We start from the raw sequence: 15073 nt of genomic DNA, 5'->3' as shown, positions 1-15073 counted from the left end.
ACCTCCGTGGACCACCGTCGACCACTAGCGACCGGCGGGAAATGGGTTTTTGAAAGGGTTGTTGTACGGGTGGTTGCTTATGATTAATTTACATGTTTTATACGGTTTTGAACCATAACCGAGGCTTGACTGACCTGGGCTCGTGTGTGGTGGTTACAGGTGTTGGGTTGACTCACGTGGGTGGTTATGGGTAGTAAAGGTGGTGGCTTTGGTGGCAGTTGGCCGGATTTTCGCGAAAACAGGGGAGAGCAGGGGAATTGTCGCGGCTGGGTTAGGACGGGAACCACGGTTGTTTTTGTGGCTGTACTAGGGGTTAGGGACCACCCCTGGAGTCACCGTTAGACAGTGGTGTCAACGGTGGTGGCCAGAGGTGGTAATGGTGGTTGTGGTGGTATTGGCGAGGGGTTCTTTACACGGTGTTTGCGTATGTCGGGTTTTCGGTAATTGGTTTTGTTCGTGATTGTTGTTACTAGGGCGTGAGGGTGTGAGTGGTAGGGGACGGCTAAGCTGGTGGTCAGTGGGTGTTTGGGTGTATTGGGTTGCAAGCTGGTGGCGGTGGGGTTTGTGGTGTTGCTGGGGGGCAGGTGTGTCGGGAATGGTGGGTGTAAAAGGGGGTGGTTTACACGGTTTAAACCATGTGTATGGATTGGGTGTTGTGTGATTTTCACATGAGTGTCGTGGGTTTGGGTCTTATTTAAGTCGGGTTTTATTTGGGTTACTCGGGTACTAATAAAGTAGTCGGATCTTGACTTATTGAAACGGGTTTTTATAAGTATATTATACAAGATTATAATTAACGTAATTAATTAATTAATTAATTAATTAATAATCGTTGAGTCGGGTTTCTAAGTTGGGTTTGATGCGGGTTTTCGTATATCATAATAATTAATAACAATAGATTATGAATAAAATATGATAATTATTATGAAGTATAAATAAAGTAAATAATTAATATAATAAATTATAATTACAAATAAATAATTGAATTAAATTATAATATTTTGATTAGGTGACGGTTATGAAGAATTATAATCGGATCGGATTTGCTTTATTTATTGGATTGCTTGAGCTGCTTAATTGGAATTGCTTATCAGGTAGGGATAAATCCTACTCAACTTTTACTCGATAATGTTTGTTGGATGATTTATATTAAAGTGAATTGATCATATGAGAATTGTGTTGGTTGATATCATTAAAATTGTTGGAGGGGAGAATTATATTGTAAATGTTGGTTGGATTAGTTATGATGGAGTTACTGTTATTGCATCGGTTATTCAGTTTATCTTCGCGGACATCCCTTCGTGGTGATGTAGATTATTATTGAGGTTATATTGGCGGACGTCGTGTAAGAGCCTTCGGGTGACGTATTTCGATTTATTCGCGGGCACGATATTTTATCGTATTTACTCGAGGCAGGCCCCAGATTGGTCTGCAGGCCATCTGGTGGATATTACTCAACTATATGTTGAGGCAGACATTACCTTTGGTAATGTAGTGTGTGTTTACTCACCTTCGGGTTGAGGCTGCCCCGGCCAGGGATTGGCGGGATGATTAGTGTAACGAGTAAGTAAAAGGAAGGAGCACGTTGTTAGGGGGTTGTGCAATGGAAAAGGAAATTGGATTATTTATCGTATGTTTTTGTTGTTAGTATTTATTCCTACTCAACCTCGCGGTTGACTGTGTATTTGTGAACACCTGCGGTGAACCGTTTTATGGGGAGCAGATTTGACAGGTACTAAAGATTAGCTGACTTGGGAGCATTGGGATGAGACCTTGACTTGGACCATAGTTGAAGTCTAGATCACATAGAATAATTACATTACTTTATTTATTTCCGCTGCGAGTTGTAAATATTTTATATTAAGTTTTAGTCAGTTAAATTGTAATAAACATGTATTCATTAAAGTTTTAATTTAAAGTACTTTGGTGAGTTGGACTTTGTTATTCACTACCTCGGAAAACCGAGATGGTAACGCTCTCATTTACTTGGGAATGTCTAACTAAAGGCTCTCGACTAAATGGGGGTGTTACAAAGTGGTATCAGAGCAAAACGATCCTCAGGCCTAACCAATGAATAATAAGGAACTTAGGTTGTGTCTAAATAAAATGAACCCCGGGTAGAAACTGTTTAGGAGCCCCTTGTTAGGTTAGGGAGACGTCCTTGATCTGGCCCTTACAGTTTTGAACCGGTTACATTGAGAGATATTATATTGTGGGGTAATTTAAATGAATATATATTATTTCTCTTAGGAGTTTTGTTGCCTTGTTTGCATATTATTTTCATGATTGCGTTTACGGGAGGTAACCTTGCTTTTACGATGAAGGGATGTGATATGATTTCTTTTAAGCATTGTTATATGCATGTTGATATGGGGAAAGTATGTTGGCATATATGTGGGAGGTGTGAGTATGATTATTGTGTTAAGTATTAAGGGAATTGCGTGGAATTATGAAGAATGTCATTTTGGTTGATTTCTCGAAAATTTACCGCTGATTGTTTTGGCTGCCATTTACTGCCTGTTTAAAATCCTTGTACGATAATTTTATGAGTAATAGCCTTGTGAGTTAGCTTTCATATGTCATTGGTCTCATGCTTAAATAATTGGTCTCATGCTTAAATAATATACGGTTTGGGAGAAATAAATATTTTAGTGGACAGTGGTCAGAATATTCCTGCACAGTGATGTTTTCGTGCCATATTTTTGTAAAATTTGTCATTTAAAAACTACTTGTCGATTTGGTGTAATTCCAACTCCATTATTTAAAAGATTCGTATATATTTCTAAATTGATAAGCCACGTTATAGGAGAATATATTGACAATTTATAGTGATTTTTACAAGTTGACCTAAGATTTTGACAAGTTGCTGTGAAATTTCTGTTTCGACCAAGTAGTTTGTAAAATGCATTATAAATGGACCTTATTAGTTTTTGACTTGATTCTTTTTCTCATGGTTTATTAACTCTTTGTATTTTCTAAAAAGTATAAGTCCTTAATAAGTAATTATGTTATTAATTATTTATGATTTTTTAGAAGTTGTAACATGTTTTCTTATCTTTGAAAATGTGAGTTATGCTAAAATTTCTAAAGAGTTGTTTCTTATCTATCTCACCTTGGCATTGGATATTGTAAATTTTGTGAAGTGAATGACATGTCTAGTGATATGCGGAATGTGTTGCCATAAATCTATATACGGTATATAATTACATTAATTGCATCCATGTTTAAGTTAGACTTCGTTAGTGAGAAATAAACGCACAAGTAATAAAAAAAAGGAGTTATTAATTCACAGATTGTTGTTATTTATTTACCCATTAATCGATTATATGATAATAATGGTAGTTGTTTTACACATATAGTTGTTGTCTATTCACATGTTTTTGTTACAAGGTGTATTTCATGTTCTTGTGGTGTTATAAGCAGTTTAATTATTTCCGTTGTTTGGTATCTCAAACTTCGAGGACGAAGTTCATTTTAGGGGGATAGAATGTGATATTTCAAATATTTTGAATTTTTATTGTGGCACTTTTTGATAAGTATGATATGGTTTCATAATAATTAAGTAAATTGATTACATTGCAATGATCATAAGTTCGAATGAGGTTCAGTTGTGTGGTTGTTTATAAGTGTTGTTGTGGGCGAATTTCGGGACGAAGTTCATTTTAAGGGGAGAAGACTGTAATACTCCGTATTTTAATAATAATTTATAAGAATAATTTATGTAATTTAATAATTGATTAAATGACATTTCTAATAATAAATACAAGAAAGACGTTAATTAAATAATAAATTAAGTATCCAAGTCGGGAATTGGGCTTAGCTAATAATTAAGTGTTGGGCCGTGTGCCATTGTTAATTGGACCGAAACTTATTAATTTAGTATGAGTGTGATCAGGATTTGTATCGGGAATTAATAATAATATAAGATGGAAATAATATTATATAAAGGTAATAATAATTATAATATTAATAATCCCGGTAATATTAGTATATGATAATAATAAAATTAGTAAAGGGAGTATATGGTAATAATAATTGAATAATAATAATAATAAGGTAATAATAATAGTTTCCTAATTGGTATCCCATACACCCTAAAGCATAGACTATAAATACAAAGTAATTGTGAAGGAAATAATTCATAGAAAGAAGGAAGAGATGTAAAAGAAAGAAGGAAAGAATTAAGGAAGAGAAAAGCAAGGAATTCATCTTTTAATTATCGCCTCAAGGTAAGACCGTCTCATTAACATACTCATCTTAAGATCGTTCTAATTTGTTTATTAGACCACCAATTGACGTAGCACTGCCATGACTTGAATGACGACTATTAGGGGACCTCCGTGGACCACCTTCGACCACCAGCGACCGACGGGAAATGGGTTTTTGAAGGGGTTGTTGTACGGGCGGTTGCTTATGATTAATTTACATGTTTTATACGGTTTTGAACCATAACCGAGGCTTGACTGACCTGGGCTCGTGTGTGGTGGTTACAGGTGTTGGGTTGACTCACGTGGGTGGTTATGGGTAGTAAAGGTGGTGGCTTTGGTGGCAGTTGGCCGGATTTTCGCGAAAACAGGGGAGAGCAGGGGAATTGTCGCGGCTGGCTTAGGACGGGAATCACGGTTGTTTTTGTGGCTATACTAGGGGTTAGGGACCACCCTTGGAGTCACCGTGAGACAGTGGTGGCCATAGGTGGTAATGGTGGCTGTGGTGGTATTGGCGAGGGGTTCTTTACACGGTGTTTGCGTATGTCGGGTTTTCGGTAATTGGTTTTGTTCGTGATTGTTGTTACTAGGGCGTGAGGGTGTGAGTGGTAGGGGACGGCTAGGCTGGTGTTCAGTGGGTGTTTGGGTGTATTGGGTTGCAAGCTGGTGGCGGTGGGGTTTGTGGTGTTGCTGGGGGGCAGGTGTGTCGGGAATGGTGGGTGTAAAAGGGGGTGGTTTACACGGTTTAAACCATGTGTATGGATTGGGTGTTGTGTGATTTTCACATGAGTGTCGTGGGTTTGGGTCTTATTTAAGTCGGGTTTTATTTGGGTTACTCGGGTATTAATAAAGTAGTCGGATCTTGACTTATTGAAACGGGTTTTTATAAGGATATTATACAAGATTATAATTAACGTAATTAATTAATTAATTAATTAATAATCGTTGAGTCGGGTTTTTAAGTTGGGTTTGATGCGGGTTTTCGTATATCATAATAATTAATAACAATAGGTTATGAATAAAATATGATAATTATTATGAAGTATAAATAAAGTAAATAATTAATATAATAAATTATAATTACAAATAAATAATTGAATTGAATTATAATATTTTGATTAGGTGACGGTTGTGAAGAATTATAATCGGATCGGATTTGCTTTATTTATTGGATTGCTTGAGCTGCTTAATTGGAATTGCTTATCAGGTAGGGATAAATCCTACTCAACTTTTACTCGATAATGTTTGTTGGATGATTTATATTAAAGTGAATTGATCATATGAGAATTGTGTTGGTTGATATCATTGAAATTGTTGGAGGAGAGAATTATATTGTAAATGTTGGTGTGATTAGTTATGATGGAGTTACTGTTATTGCATCGGTTATTCATTTATCTTGCGACATCCCTTCGTGGTGATGTAGATTATTATTGAGGTTATATTGCGGACGTCGTGTAAGAGCCTTCGGGTGACGTATTTCGATTTATTCGGCGGACGATATTTTATCGTATTTACTCGAGGGGCCCCAGTTTGGTCCGCAGCCATCCGGTGGATATTACTCAACTATATGTTGAGGCAGACATTACCTTTGGTAATGTAGTGTGTGTTTACTCACCTTCGGGTTGAGGCTGCCCCGGCCAGGGATTGGCGGGATGATTAGTGTAACGAGTAAGTAAAAGGAAGGAGCACGTTGTTAGGGGGTTGTGCAATGGAAAAGGAAATTGGATTATTTATCGTATGTTTTTGTTGTTAGTATTTATTCCTACTCAACCTCGCGGTTGACTGTGTATTCGTGAACACCTGCGGTGAACCGTTTTATGGGGAGCAGATTTGACAGGTACTAAAGATTAGCTGACTTGGGAGCATTGGGATGAGAGCTTGACTTGAACCATAGTTGAAGTCTAGATCACATAGAATAATTACATTACTTTATTTATTTCCGCTGCGAGTTGTAAATATTTTATATTAAGTTTTAGTCAGTTAAATTGTAATAAACATGTATTCATTAAAGTTTTAATTTAAAGTACTTTGGTGAGTTGGACTTTGTTATTCACTACCTCGAGAAACCGATATGGTAACACTCTCATTTACTTGGGAATGTCTAGCTAAAGGCTCTCGACTAAATGGGGGTGTTACAGTTCTGATTGGACCGTCCGACGATCTTATTGGATGTCCTCCTGGTTTGTTTTTCTGTCTTTTCCGATACTACGATTCTCTGTCCTGTCATTGAAAGCCTCACATGCAACCCAGGGATGGCTCCCCTTCCCCTCGCCCCTTCCCCCATCCCTGGTAGAAATCTACCTTTTGGTTTTGGTGTTTGGTGGAGTTGTGTCGGTGTGTCCTGCTCTTCTTGTTAGTTTTTGTGTTTTATCGAGTTGTGTCTTGGGTCGAATTGGTGTTCCCTTCCCCGCCGGATGGTTCTTTTTCGGGTCGGGTTTGTGTCTGTTGTGGTGTCCTTTATGGTTGATCTAGTTGCATGTAGGCCGATGGTCCTGGGTAGTTTTGTGTGGTATCCGGTTTTGTTATGGGTGTGTTTGGTGTCAGTTTTGTTCGGTTCGTCGGATTGGGGTTCGATTAGTCCGTTTGTTCCGTCTCCGGTCTGTGTTCTTGGGTGGGATTGTTTGTTTTATGATGAGTGTAGTATGGTGGTGTGGGCTGCTGGGTTCTTGGGCGGTGTTGTTGGTTCAGGTCGGATGCTGTGGGATCCACTTTCATTTGATGTTGAAGCCGTGTATGTGGATTTGTTTTCCTTTGTTGTTCCTTTTAATAAATACCTGGTGGGTTGGGATGTCCTGTCCCCTTCCCCACGTGATAGTTTCTACGACTAATTTTTTTTGCATCGGGTCTGTGTTGAGCCTAGGTCTCTGCCGTCTCCTAAGATGATTTTGGTTAGAGGGATGTCCAGGTGGTTCGTTCCTGTTGTACCCACTTTACTTCTCGATTTTCTTGAATACGAGGTTCTTATCAGCGGGGCCTGTGATCCAAAGTGTAGGAGTTTACTCTCCTTTGGAGTCAGATTTCAGTGGTCTGATTTCCGCCTTTTCTTGCTACATCCCTGTGGCGTAAGTGCACTATGGTCTCTCTCGTTGGGGTCAAGGGTCTCGTAGGTTTCCAGATAACGTGTATCGGAGCGAAGGAGATGAATCTCCAAGACGCTTTATTGGGTCTTGTTGTAGGTATTTCTCTGAAGCTGTAACGACTAAGATGAGTAAGGGTAATTTTATGGGGGTTCGTTGGTTTCCAAAGGAAGATTATCATAGCCAAGGAGATGAATCTCCGAGACTGTTTCTTGGGCCTTGTTGCGGGTATTTCTCCGAAGCTTCATCAATCAAGACTAACAAAGATGGGTGTTTTCCTATGGCCAACGCTACTCGTCCTTTAAAGATTGTGGTGTGTTTCGAGACCGAAGTTCGTGTTCAGACATCCGTCGTACGCCATCAACACGTTATAGATAGCCGATGCAATTACCTTGTTGTTTTAGTTTATGTTATTAGTAGTGCTTTGAGGTTTTATGTTGTAGTTATAGGTGTGGCCTGGGAGCCGTACCACTAGAATGTAAAACACTTTCTTTACAGCTGCAAAAAAAAAAAAAAAAAAAAAAAAAATCACTCAACGCTCGTTTCAAATTTTATATTTTAAAACGTTAGAAAACGTAAATGTTCTATATTCAGTTTGGGTTATTTTGGATTAATATTATCGTTCGGACCAAGTTAGGTTCGGGTCTCATTTACTCATTTTGTTTGCCTTTTTTATTCTTTAAGATGACCTATTTTAATCAAAGGTAAATAAATGATTGAAACAGAGGGAGCATAGATAGTACTAATATAAATTCTATGCACAAAATAAAATTCATTCATATTCTGGTGTACCGGGACTCCGAATCCATACACATGGATTTGTGATTGATAGGTAATGGACTAATGGTATAGCTGAGAATCTGAGATGATTTGAGCTCGAGCTTGGGGTATAACTATTCGACTTAATTCATTGTAGAAAATCACAAAATCCTTGGTAGAAAATCACACAAGTCTAAGTATTAATTAGTTAGGAAATTCTTGGTCGCCTGATTAATGTAGGAGAAACGACAAATATTTGTTTCTTTGGAAGCATTATTTCCAACACTTTCTACACAGAGCTTTTATAAATTTGAACAAGATATATATAATTATTGCACATAGAAACAATATTAAAAAAACACCCTTTATAGTTGAACGCGCACGCCTATCGTTTGTGTTGCTGGTCGCAGGTGGCGAGTCTGGTGACGGATTTGGAGGAAGTACCGTAGGGATAATGTGAGTATAAAAGAAAGGTTGGGCATCGTACCTAATATGGCAACTAGGTCCCATAATGTGACCCCCTACTGCCCCATCGCTCGCACACGATTTAATGGATACATTTAAGGAAAATGATAAACAGGCATTGCATTCTTCCTTTGTAATATATGGTACACATTGCACCAGAAAGTATAGGTCATGGTTTACGAGATTATTCACCCTTCCTACTGAAAAATAATCGGCTGAGTTGATAGCTTGATCGATTAACTCGTCGAACTTACTCTTGACGACATTTCCAATCTCGACTTGTTGGGCATGATATTTGAGAAAACTACAATCGTCATCGTAAGGTTGGAGCTCCATAGTGGTGAATATCATACGGTTTGCGTAACGTAGAGTGCATTCCTGACCAATGCAATATAATGCAACAACCATTATTCAATAATTTACACGTATTACAACTTCTTTAAGCACACGAATGAAACTTAAAAAGTACCTGGTATATAATAATGGCCTCTTTGGGGTTGGGATAACAAAGACCCAAAATATCCTGGGTTGCATTTTGAACACAAGAATGACATATTTGGAGGGGAAGATCATGCTGGCAGGTGAAGTAAGCGTAGACTCGATCAGACTGAGTTGACCCAATCGTGACGTTGGAGAAGGTTTTAGAAGAGGAGATGGAGGTGAGAGTTGAAAATGCATTGGATAGGGTTTGATTGAAAGAGCTATTTTTGGTGAAGTTGCCAGCAGAGTTGGTACAATTCCAAAATTCTGGGTAAGGTGCACTAGTTGAGGGAATAAACAGAAATGTCAACATAATTAACAAACTCATTAGTTTTATTTTCATGGTTTTGGAAGATATAATTAGAACCATGTGAAGAATATTGTTGCCAAAACAGCTTTGTAATGTAAAACTCGAAACGGCAGTCAAATAAGATGACAAATTGTGTTAAGTGTTGGTTTAGCCAATTTTGCAGGCCGGAACAGACATAATAATATTAATATGGTTTGGAGTGACTCAACCTCAAGTTGTATGTATGGATTGGAATGATTGGATAGAGTAGTAGTAGTAGTACATGCTCTGTACTTGGGTGCACGATGTACTCCTATTATAAACTAAGAAAGATGTGTGTTGTCTTTGTGCTATTTAGTTAGGAATTTATTTTTGCAATATCAAATAATGTTTGTATACTATACCAACGGAGTCACTACCAAATCATAAAAGAATTATATGAATGACGTCACAGAAGAAATTCTCCTATATGTAATGTGACACACTCATTTTGGTCAATTGAGGGAGCTATCTAATAAGTACTCCCTCAATCCCAATCATTTATTTACATTTTATATTCATTGTGAGTAAACATTATACCTTTACGGCTATAATGAGGCTAAATCCTTTACAAGGGGTTTAAAATGTAATAATACCCCCCGCTAGGCGCTAGTTTGGGAAGACATTCTATAGAAGTTTGTAGTGTTTTGTGTCATTACCGAGCGTGGGAGCGAGCTGTTTAAACTTGAGAAATGAAGTATATACTACATTGGCATCAGTAGCTTGGGATGAAATAGCTGTCTGGTCCCTGATATTTAAATTGCTGAGTTTTACAACTTTACATCAACATCTTGTCTGCAATATGAATTTCTATTGCCTGGGTTTGTTTTTGTATTTTGTTTCCAACTGCTCTTCTCAACAGCATATTTGGAGACAACCATAATCGCAGAATGTGCAAGAATGTCATGTTCCACCACAGATGACAGATGTACACAAACGTTAACATAACTATCATTCTTCAACTCAACATAACTTCAGCTCGACATACGGAGTACTTCATTCCACCAAAATCTGTCACCACATAATTACATTCATAGCCACATTTCGATGAATCAATCATTTAACTACAATAGACGCTTACAACAACACCACCATATTTTCTTATTGAATCAAGATAAGAGATTTAATTTGAAAAAGAATGTAGAGTTTCAATGCTGGTTAAGACGATGCCGTCTGCTGGGTGTTGGTTGGGTTGAAAGCCTTCTGTTCACCGCAAGAGAGCACCTCATTAGGTCCCGCTTCCTCTCGGCCAATACCCATCAAGTCGACATAGTAAAGGTAGTGGGAGATAATAGTGTTCATCTCTTCAACCTGATCACCCTGACCACAGATAAGATCCCCATATAGGATGTTCATTGTAGCGCCAAAACCAGGGACTCGCTTTGACAAAGTATCGTTTTTGGTAGGCTTCCAGTCTCCCACAAAAGCTTGGTGGGCCGAAGGTTGCCCCTTCTTAATAGGTGTCATCCACCTCCAAATTGCAGCCTGGAAGGCAAGGGTTGCATTTTGCTCTATGTACTCAGGATGGTTTAGCAGATCCGCATTCAGTGCTTCCCCTGTAGCTCCGTAGTTGTAGTTCCTGTGATAAAGTAGCAACCATTGTCAAACTGTAAACTTTATAAAAAAGGTATGAACAATGACCGTAAACAATAGACTGAGATTCAAAAAAACTTATAGATTTAACACTTGAAAAGCCTGTGTTTTCAAGTCACAGCAACAACTACCCTAAACAATAGATTTTCCTCTTTAATTGGTGAAACAAGGCCTATAATGAATTTCACACCAAACATCAGTGTTGGCGTACAAACAATAGGAAAGAAAACAAAAGGAATATTGAAGTAGAAACAAAGATACATGATCATACCACCTAATAGCAGGCAACTTGACACCAAACATTAGCTAGAAATATAAAATGAACATACCAGTAAATAGGTAACGCTCCTCGCCCATAGTAATCAACTCCAGGAGTGCATGGATAAGTGTATTTGAAAGTGTCATCACAATAACTCTGGCTTGGGCTCAATTCCTTGTTGTAGCAGAGTCCCCAAGCTGTTGGTCCACCAGTGGCAACCCCATAACCACCTGAGACAGATAGCAACATCACACTGTCACAATTGTAAGGGGTAGATATACAGATGTCAATTTCTCATAAAACAGACAAGTCCCAGTTCCCACACTAGGTTAGGCACCCATGTCACATACTTCTAAGCGACTACAAGTGACATTGCATGAATCATGGATATAAACCTTACAAATCAGCTGCTCAGATTTCCGTTTTTCTAATTTTCAGTATCCGCATCTGTACAACCGCGTAAATGAAAAGTGTCGTGCTAAACGACAAATAAATCAACGTTAACAGCCGAAAAGCGCCATGCAAAGAAGCCATAATTCAACAACTAGAACGACGGAAATGAAAGGAAGGGATAAACGAGTAAAACTTACAAGAAGTCTTAGCACCAACATGACCAAGAAAGGCGGCAACTTCAAGCTGACTAGTAAGCTTCCCACCAGTAGTCCCAAACCCTAATGGCTGAAACCCAGCGGCGGCGGTAATAAACGCTTGATAATCCCAAAACCCAACCGCATGGGCAACAGGAGAATTCCTCTTAGAGAACAAATTCTCAAATTGGTAAGTCTGAAAATAATCAGATATAGTCTGATTACAACAATACTTAGACCATGTCGCACATTCCCATCCTCTTGTACACAATTTCTTACCCTTTACTATTTTCACCTTGGTTTCCTCCGACATATCGCATTTTGATACGTTCACTAATATTACGAGTGCTACTATTAATATTAACAACGTATTCGCCCATATTTTGGAACCCATTTTTGTGGGATTTGATTGTGGGGTGGGGGAGATTGATTATATGAAGGAAGAGTGATGGGGATTGTTGCTTGAGGGAGTGAAGGGAAGGTGGTGTGTGGTTGTCTGATGTAGGACGGGGAAAAGGGAATGTAGGGTTGGGATGATTGGGAATGTTGAGATGGGTGAGATGGAAGGTGTAGATTTTGGGTTGTGGGTTTAGTGTAGTGTGCAGTAAGATTTTATGAATGGTGACCCGGTTGGTAGAGAGACGTAGAGTGTGTAGAATGTGCCAGAATCCTCTAAAGTCTCTAAACTCTAAACTCTAGAATGAAGAGGACGACTCAACTTCTTTGAACCCACATTGACATGGCCCATGCTTGGACTGGCAAAATCAACTTGACTTTAATTGACCCGACTCGAAAAAGCTAACTAGAGATTCAAATTGACCCGACTCGCCCGACAATGACTCGAGCTTTCTTGACCCATAACAAACCCGACCCGAAATGACTTAATTCGAAACCATTCAACCCGAAAATGACCCGACAAAACATAATTCTAATAGGCCCAAAAAGACTTAAAATGACTTTTTCTCTCTTAATTATAGACCCGAAAATGATCCAACCTGAAATAAACCCAAAACAGATCTGAAACAGAGCTGTAACCCGAAATGTTCCGACCCGACTCGAAGTAACCCGAAATTATGACAAACCCGAAATGACCTGACTCGAACTGGCCTGACCCGAACGTGACCCGTTTACTAGGTCTGCCCATGATTAAAGGATAACAAAAATCACAAATACTCATTCAAAACGGACACTACTCGTTACAAGTTGAAGACGGACCGAATAGTACCATTTAACAATGAAATGCCCGGATATTTGTCAAAGTGGATGATTAGTTTATCATGTGTAGGGTTTGTGTAGAAGTACAAGAGGACATTATTTTATTGTGTACCATTATTGAGGTATAAGAGCATCAATTGAGAATTGCATGAGAAACATCACAACTATAATTTACGGTTTTGAGGACCTAACCTTCTTTTTAGGAGGGTAGAGTGTGACATTTATGCTGATACTTGACCTTTAGTTGTTTTGTTGTATTTGTATTTGATAGAATTATGAGATTGGTTAGTGTTTTGCGGTTATAGTTTGTGTTATCTTGTTGCCATTGCGGCGTTGTTGATCTTGTTAGTTCAATTAGTGTTGGTAATTTGGTGCAAGAGTGAGTATTGTTTGAAAATGTGCGAATTTTGAGGATGGAGTTCATTTTAAGAAGGAAAACTGTAAACTCTGTATTTCCATTCGGTCGAGTGGCATGTACTGAGTGGGTTTGAGTTGTGTCAAAAACTTCCAAAAAGGATTCACTCTATGTTGGGTTTGTGGTCACTCGGTCAAGTGAGCTGGTTTAACGGGTTTCGACGTTTTATTTCGTGATTAGATCGAGGGTTCTTATATGCTTTTTCTCAGTTTCTAATTCTCATTTTAGAACCTTAATCATTTCAAATCACTCTCTAAACATTTCATATCCTTCCTAATTATCCCTTGTGAAAGATTTGTCGCTGTTATGGACTAAGCCGGGTTTCGTTCTTCATCGCTATTAGCAATTCCTTTCTATAAGTTTTAAATCTATCTTGCTTCATTAGTTTTCGATTGAGACTAAACCCTAGGTTTGCGAATTGAGGAAATCATATCAAATGATTATTGATGGAGTCAATAGTGATTGTATATGATTGTTATGTGTAGGTGACGAGTTCGTAGAGGACCAATATTGAATACTTGCATTGGTTGCTGATTTATCGCTAAGATAAGGTTTCGCTACTCATCGATAAGATATTGGTTGTGTTGATTGATTGGTGGTTGGTGGTTGAGGAGTCAATTGGGAGATTGCCTCGGCCTGAGATCGCTTCTTGTGGTTTTCCCACCCACGGGAAGGATGTGGACATCTATTGTAACACCCCCTTCTTATCCGGCCAAGATAATGGGAGGATGTTACCATCTCAGTTTCCCGAGGCGGTGAAATCGGAGTTGCAATTAAGAAACAATTAAATATAAACAAAGTATTTAGTGAATTACATAACCATGAATGAATGAATAAAAGAATACAACTCATGACCACTATACTATTCTAACCGACTATGATCAACTCGGATGTTATCAAGGCTCATCCCGTCTCCCACGTGCTACTAAAGCTAACCTGTACATAACCTGCTCCCCATATGATCGGAAATATCATATGGATCGACACAGGCCACCCCGGAAATATATGACATTTACACAGACACACAAACGTCAGTTTCAATACATAATTATGAAATAATACTTAGTAAATGAACATGCCAAAATGCTAGAATGCAAAGGAAATACAACAACCATGCCGTTACCAGGACACGCCCAGACATACCCATATCCACCGGTGCCAGGAACACACTCAAGACATCACACCACACCATAAGGTACCAGGACACGCCCAGACTGTAATACTACGGTTTTCTATGTCTATGGGTACTCTATCGAGTGGGGCGTACTCTGTCTAGTAAGTATGTTTTTACGCAAAACAGTAGTCTGCCTGATGGGTACTCGATCGAGTACGTGTGGCACTCGATCGAGTAAGGGGCACTCGATCGAGTATGTCACTTACTCGATCGAGTAAGTGTGTTTTACGGGTTTGTTTTGACGGGTTTTGCTAATAACGCGAGATTAATATAAAAGGCTTCCGTCATTTTCTTTAATCACTTTTTCACCTTTCTAAACCTCTCAAAAGAAAAAGAAGTTACGTAGTTCTCTCTCGTCGCGTTGTTGGCAAATCCTAAGGGATAGAGTCGTCGGATCGTTGAGTTCTTTACGCCTGTGTGTAGATACCTCATTTCTGCACCTTTCGCAAGCCACCCGGTGATGATTGGGCCGCATGTTTGGTACGCAGAACGATTTATAACAGTTCGTAAGTTTAT

At 38.7% G+C, this 15073-nt stretch overlaps 1 protein-coding gene across 1 annotated transcript; it reads right to left on the bottom strand.

Annotated features, from left to right (window-relative positions):
• Positions 1–10287: 10287 nt before the first annotated feature.
• LOC141612300 (chitinase-like protein 1) lies at positions 10288–12338 on the bottom strand. The gene is made up of 3 exons (XM_074431044.1): positions 11757–12338; positions 11237–11396; positions 10288–10893 (listed from the first exon to the last, which is right to left on the bottom strand). The coding sequence occupies exons 1-3, from the start codon at positions 12145–12147 to the stop codon at positions 10473–10475; spliced, it is 972 nt and encodes a 323-aa protein (XP_074287145.1). The 5' UTR covers positions 12148–12338; the 3' UTR covers positions 10288–10472.
• Positions 12339–15073: the final 2735 nt, after the last annotated feature.

The sequence above is a fragment of the Silene latifolia genome, chromosome 1, assembly GCF_048544455.1.
Source record: "Silene latifolia isolate original U9 population chromosome 1, ASM4854445v1, whole genome shotgun sequence".
NCBI lineage: Eukaryota > Viridiplantae > Streptophyta > Magnoliopsida > Caryophyllales > Caryophyllaceae > Silene > Silene latifolia.
This window is presented reverse-complemented; position numbering and strand designations above follow the sequence as displayed.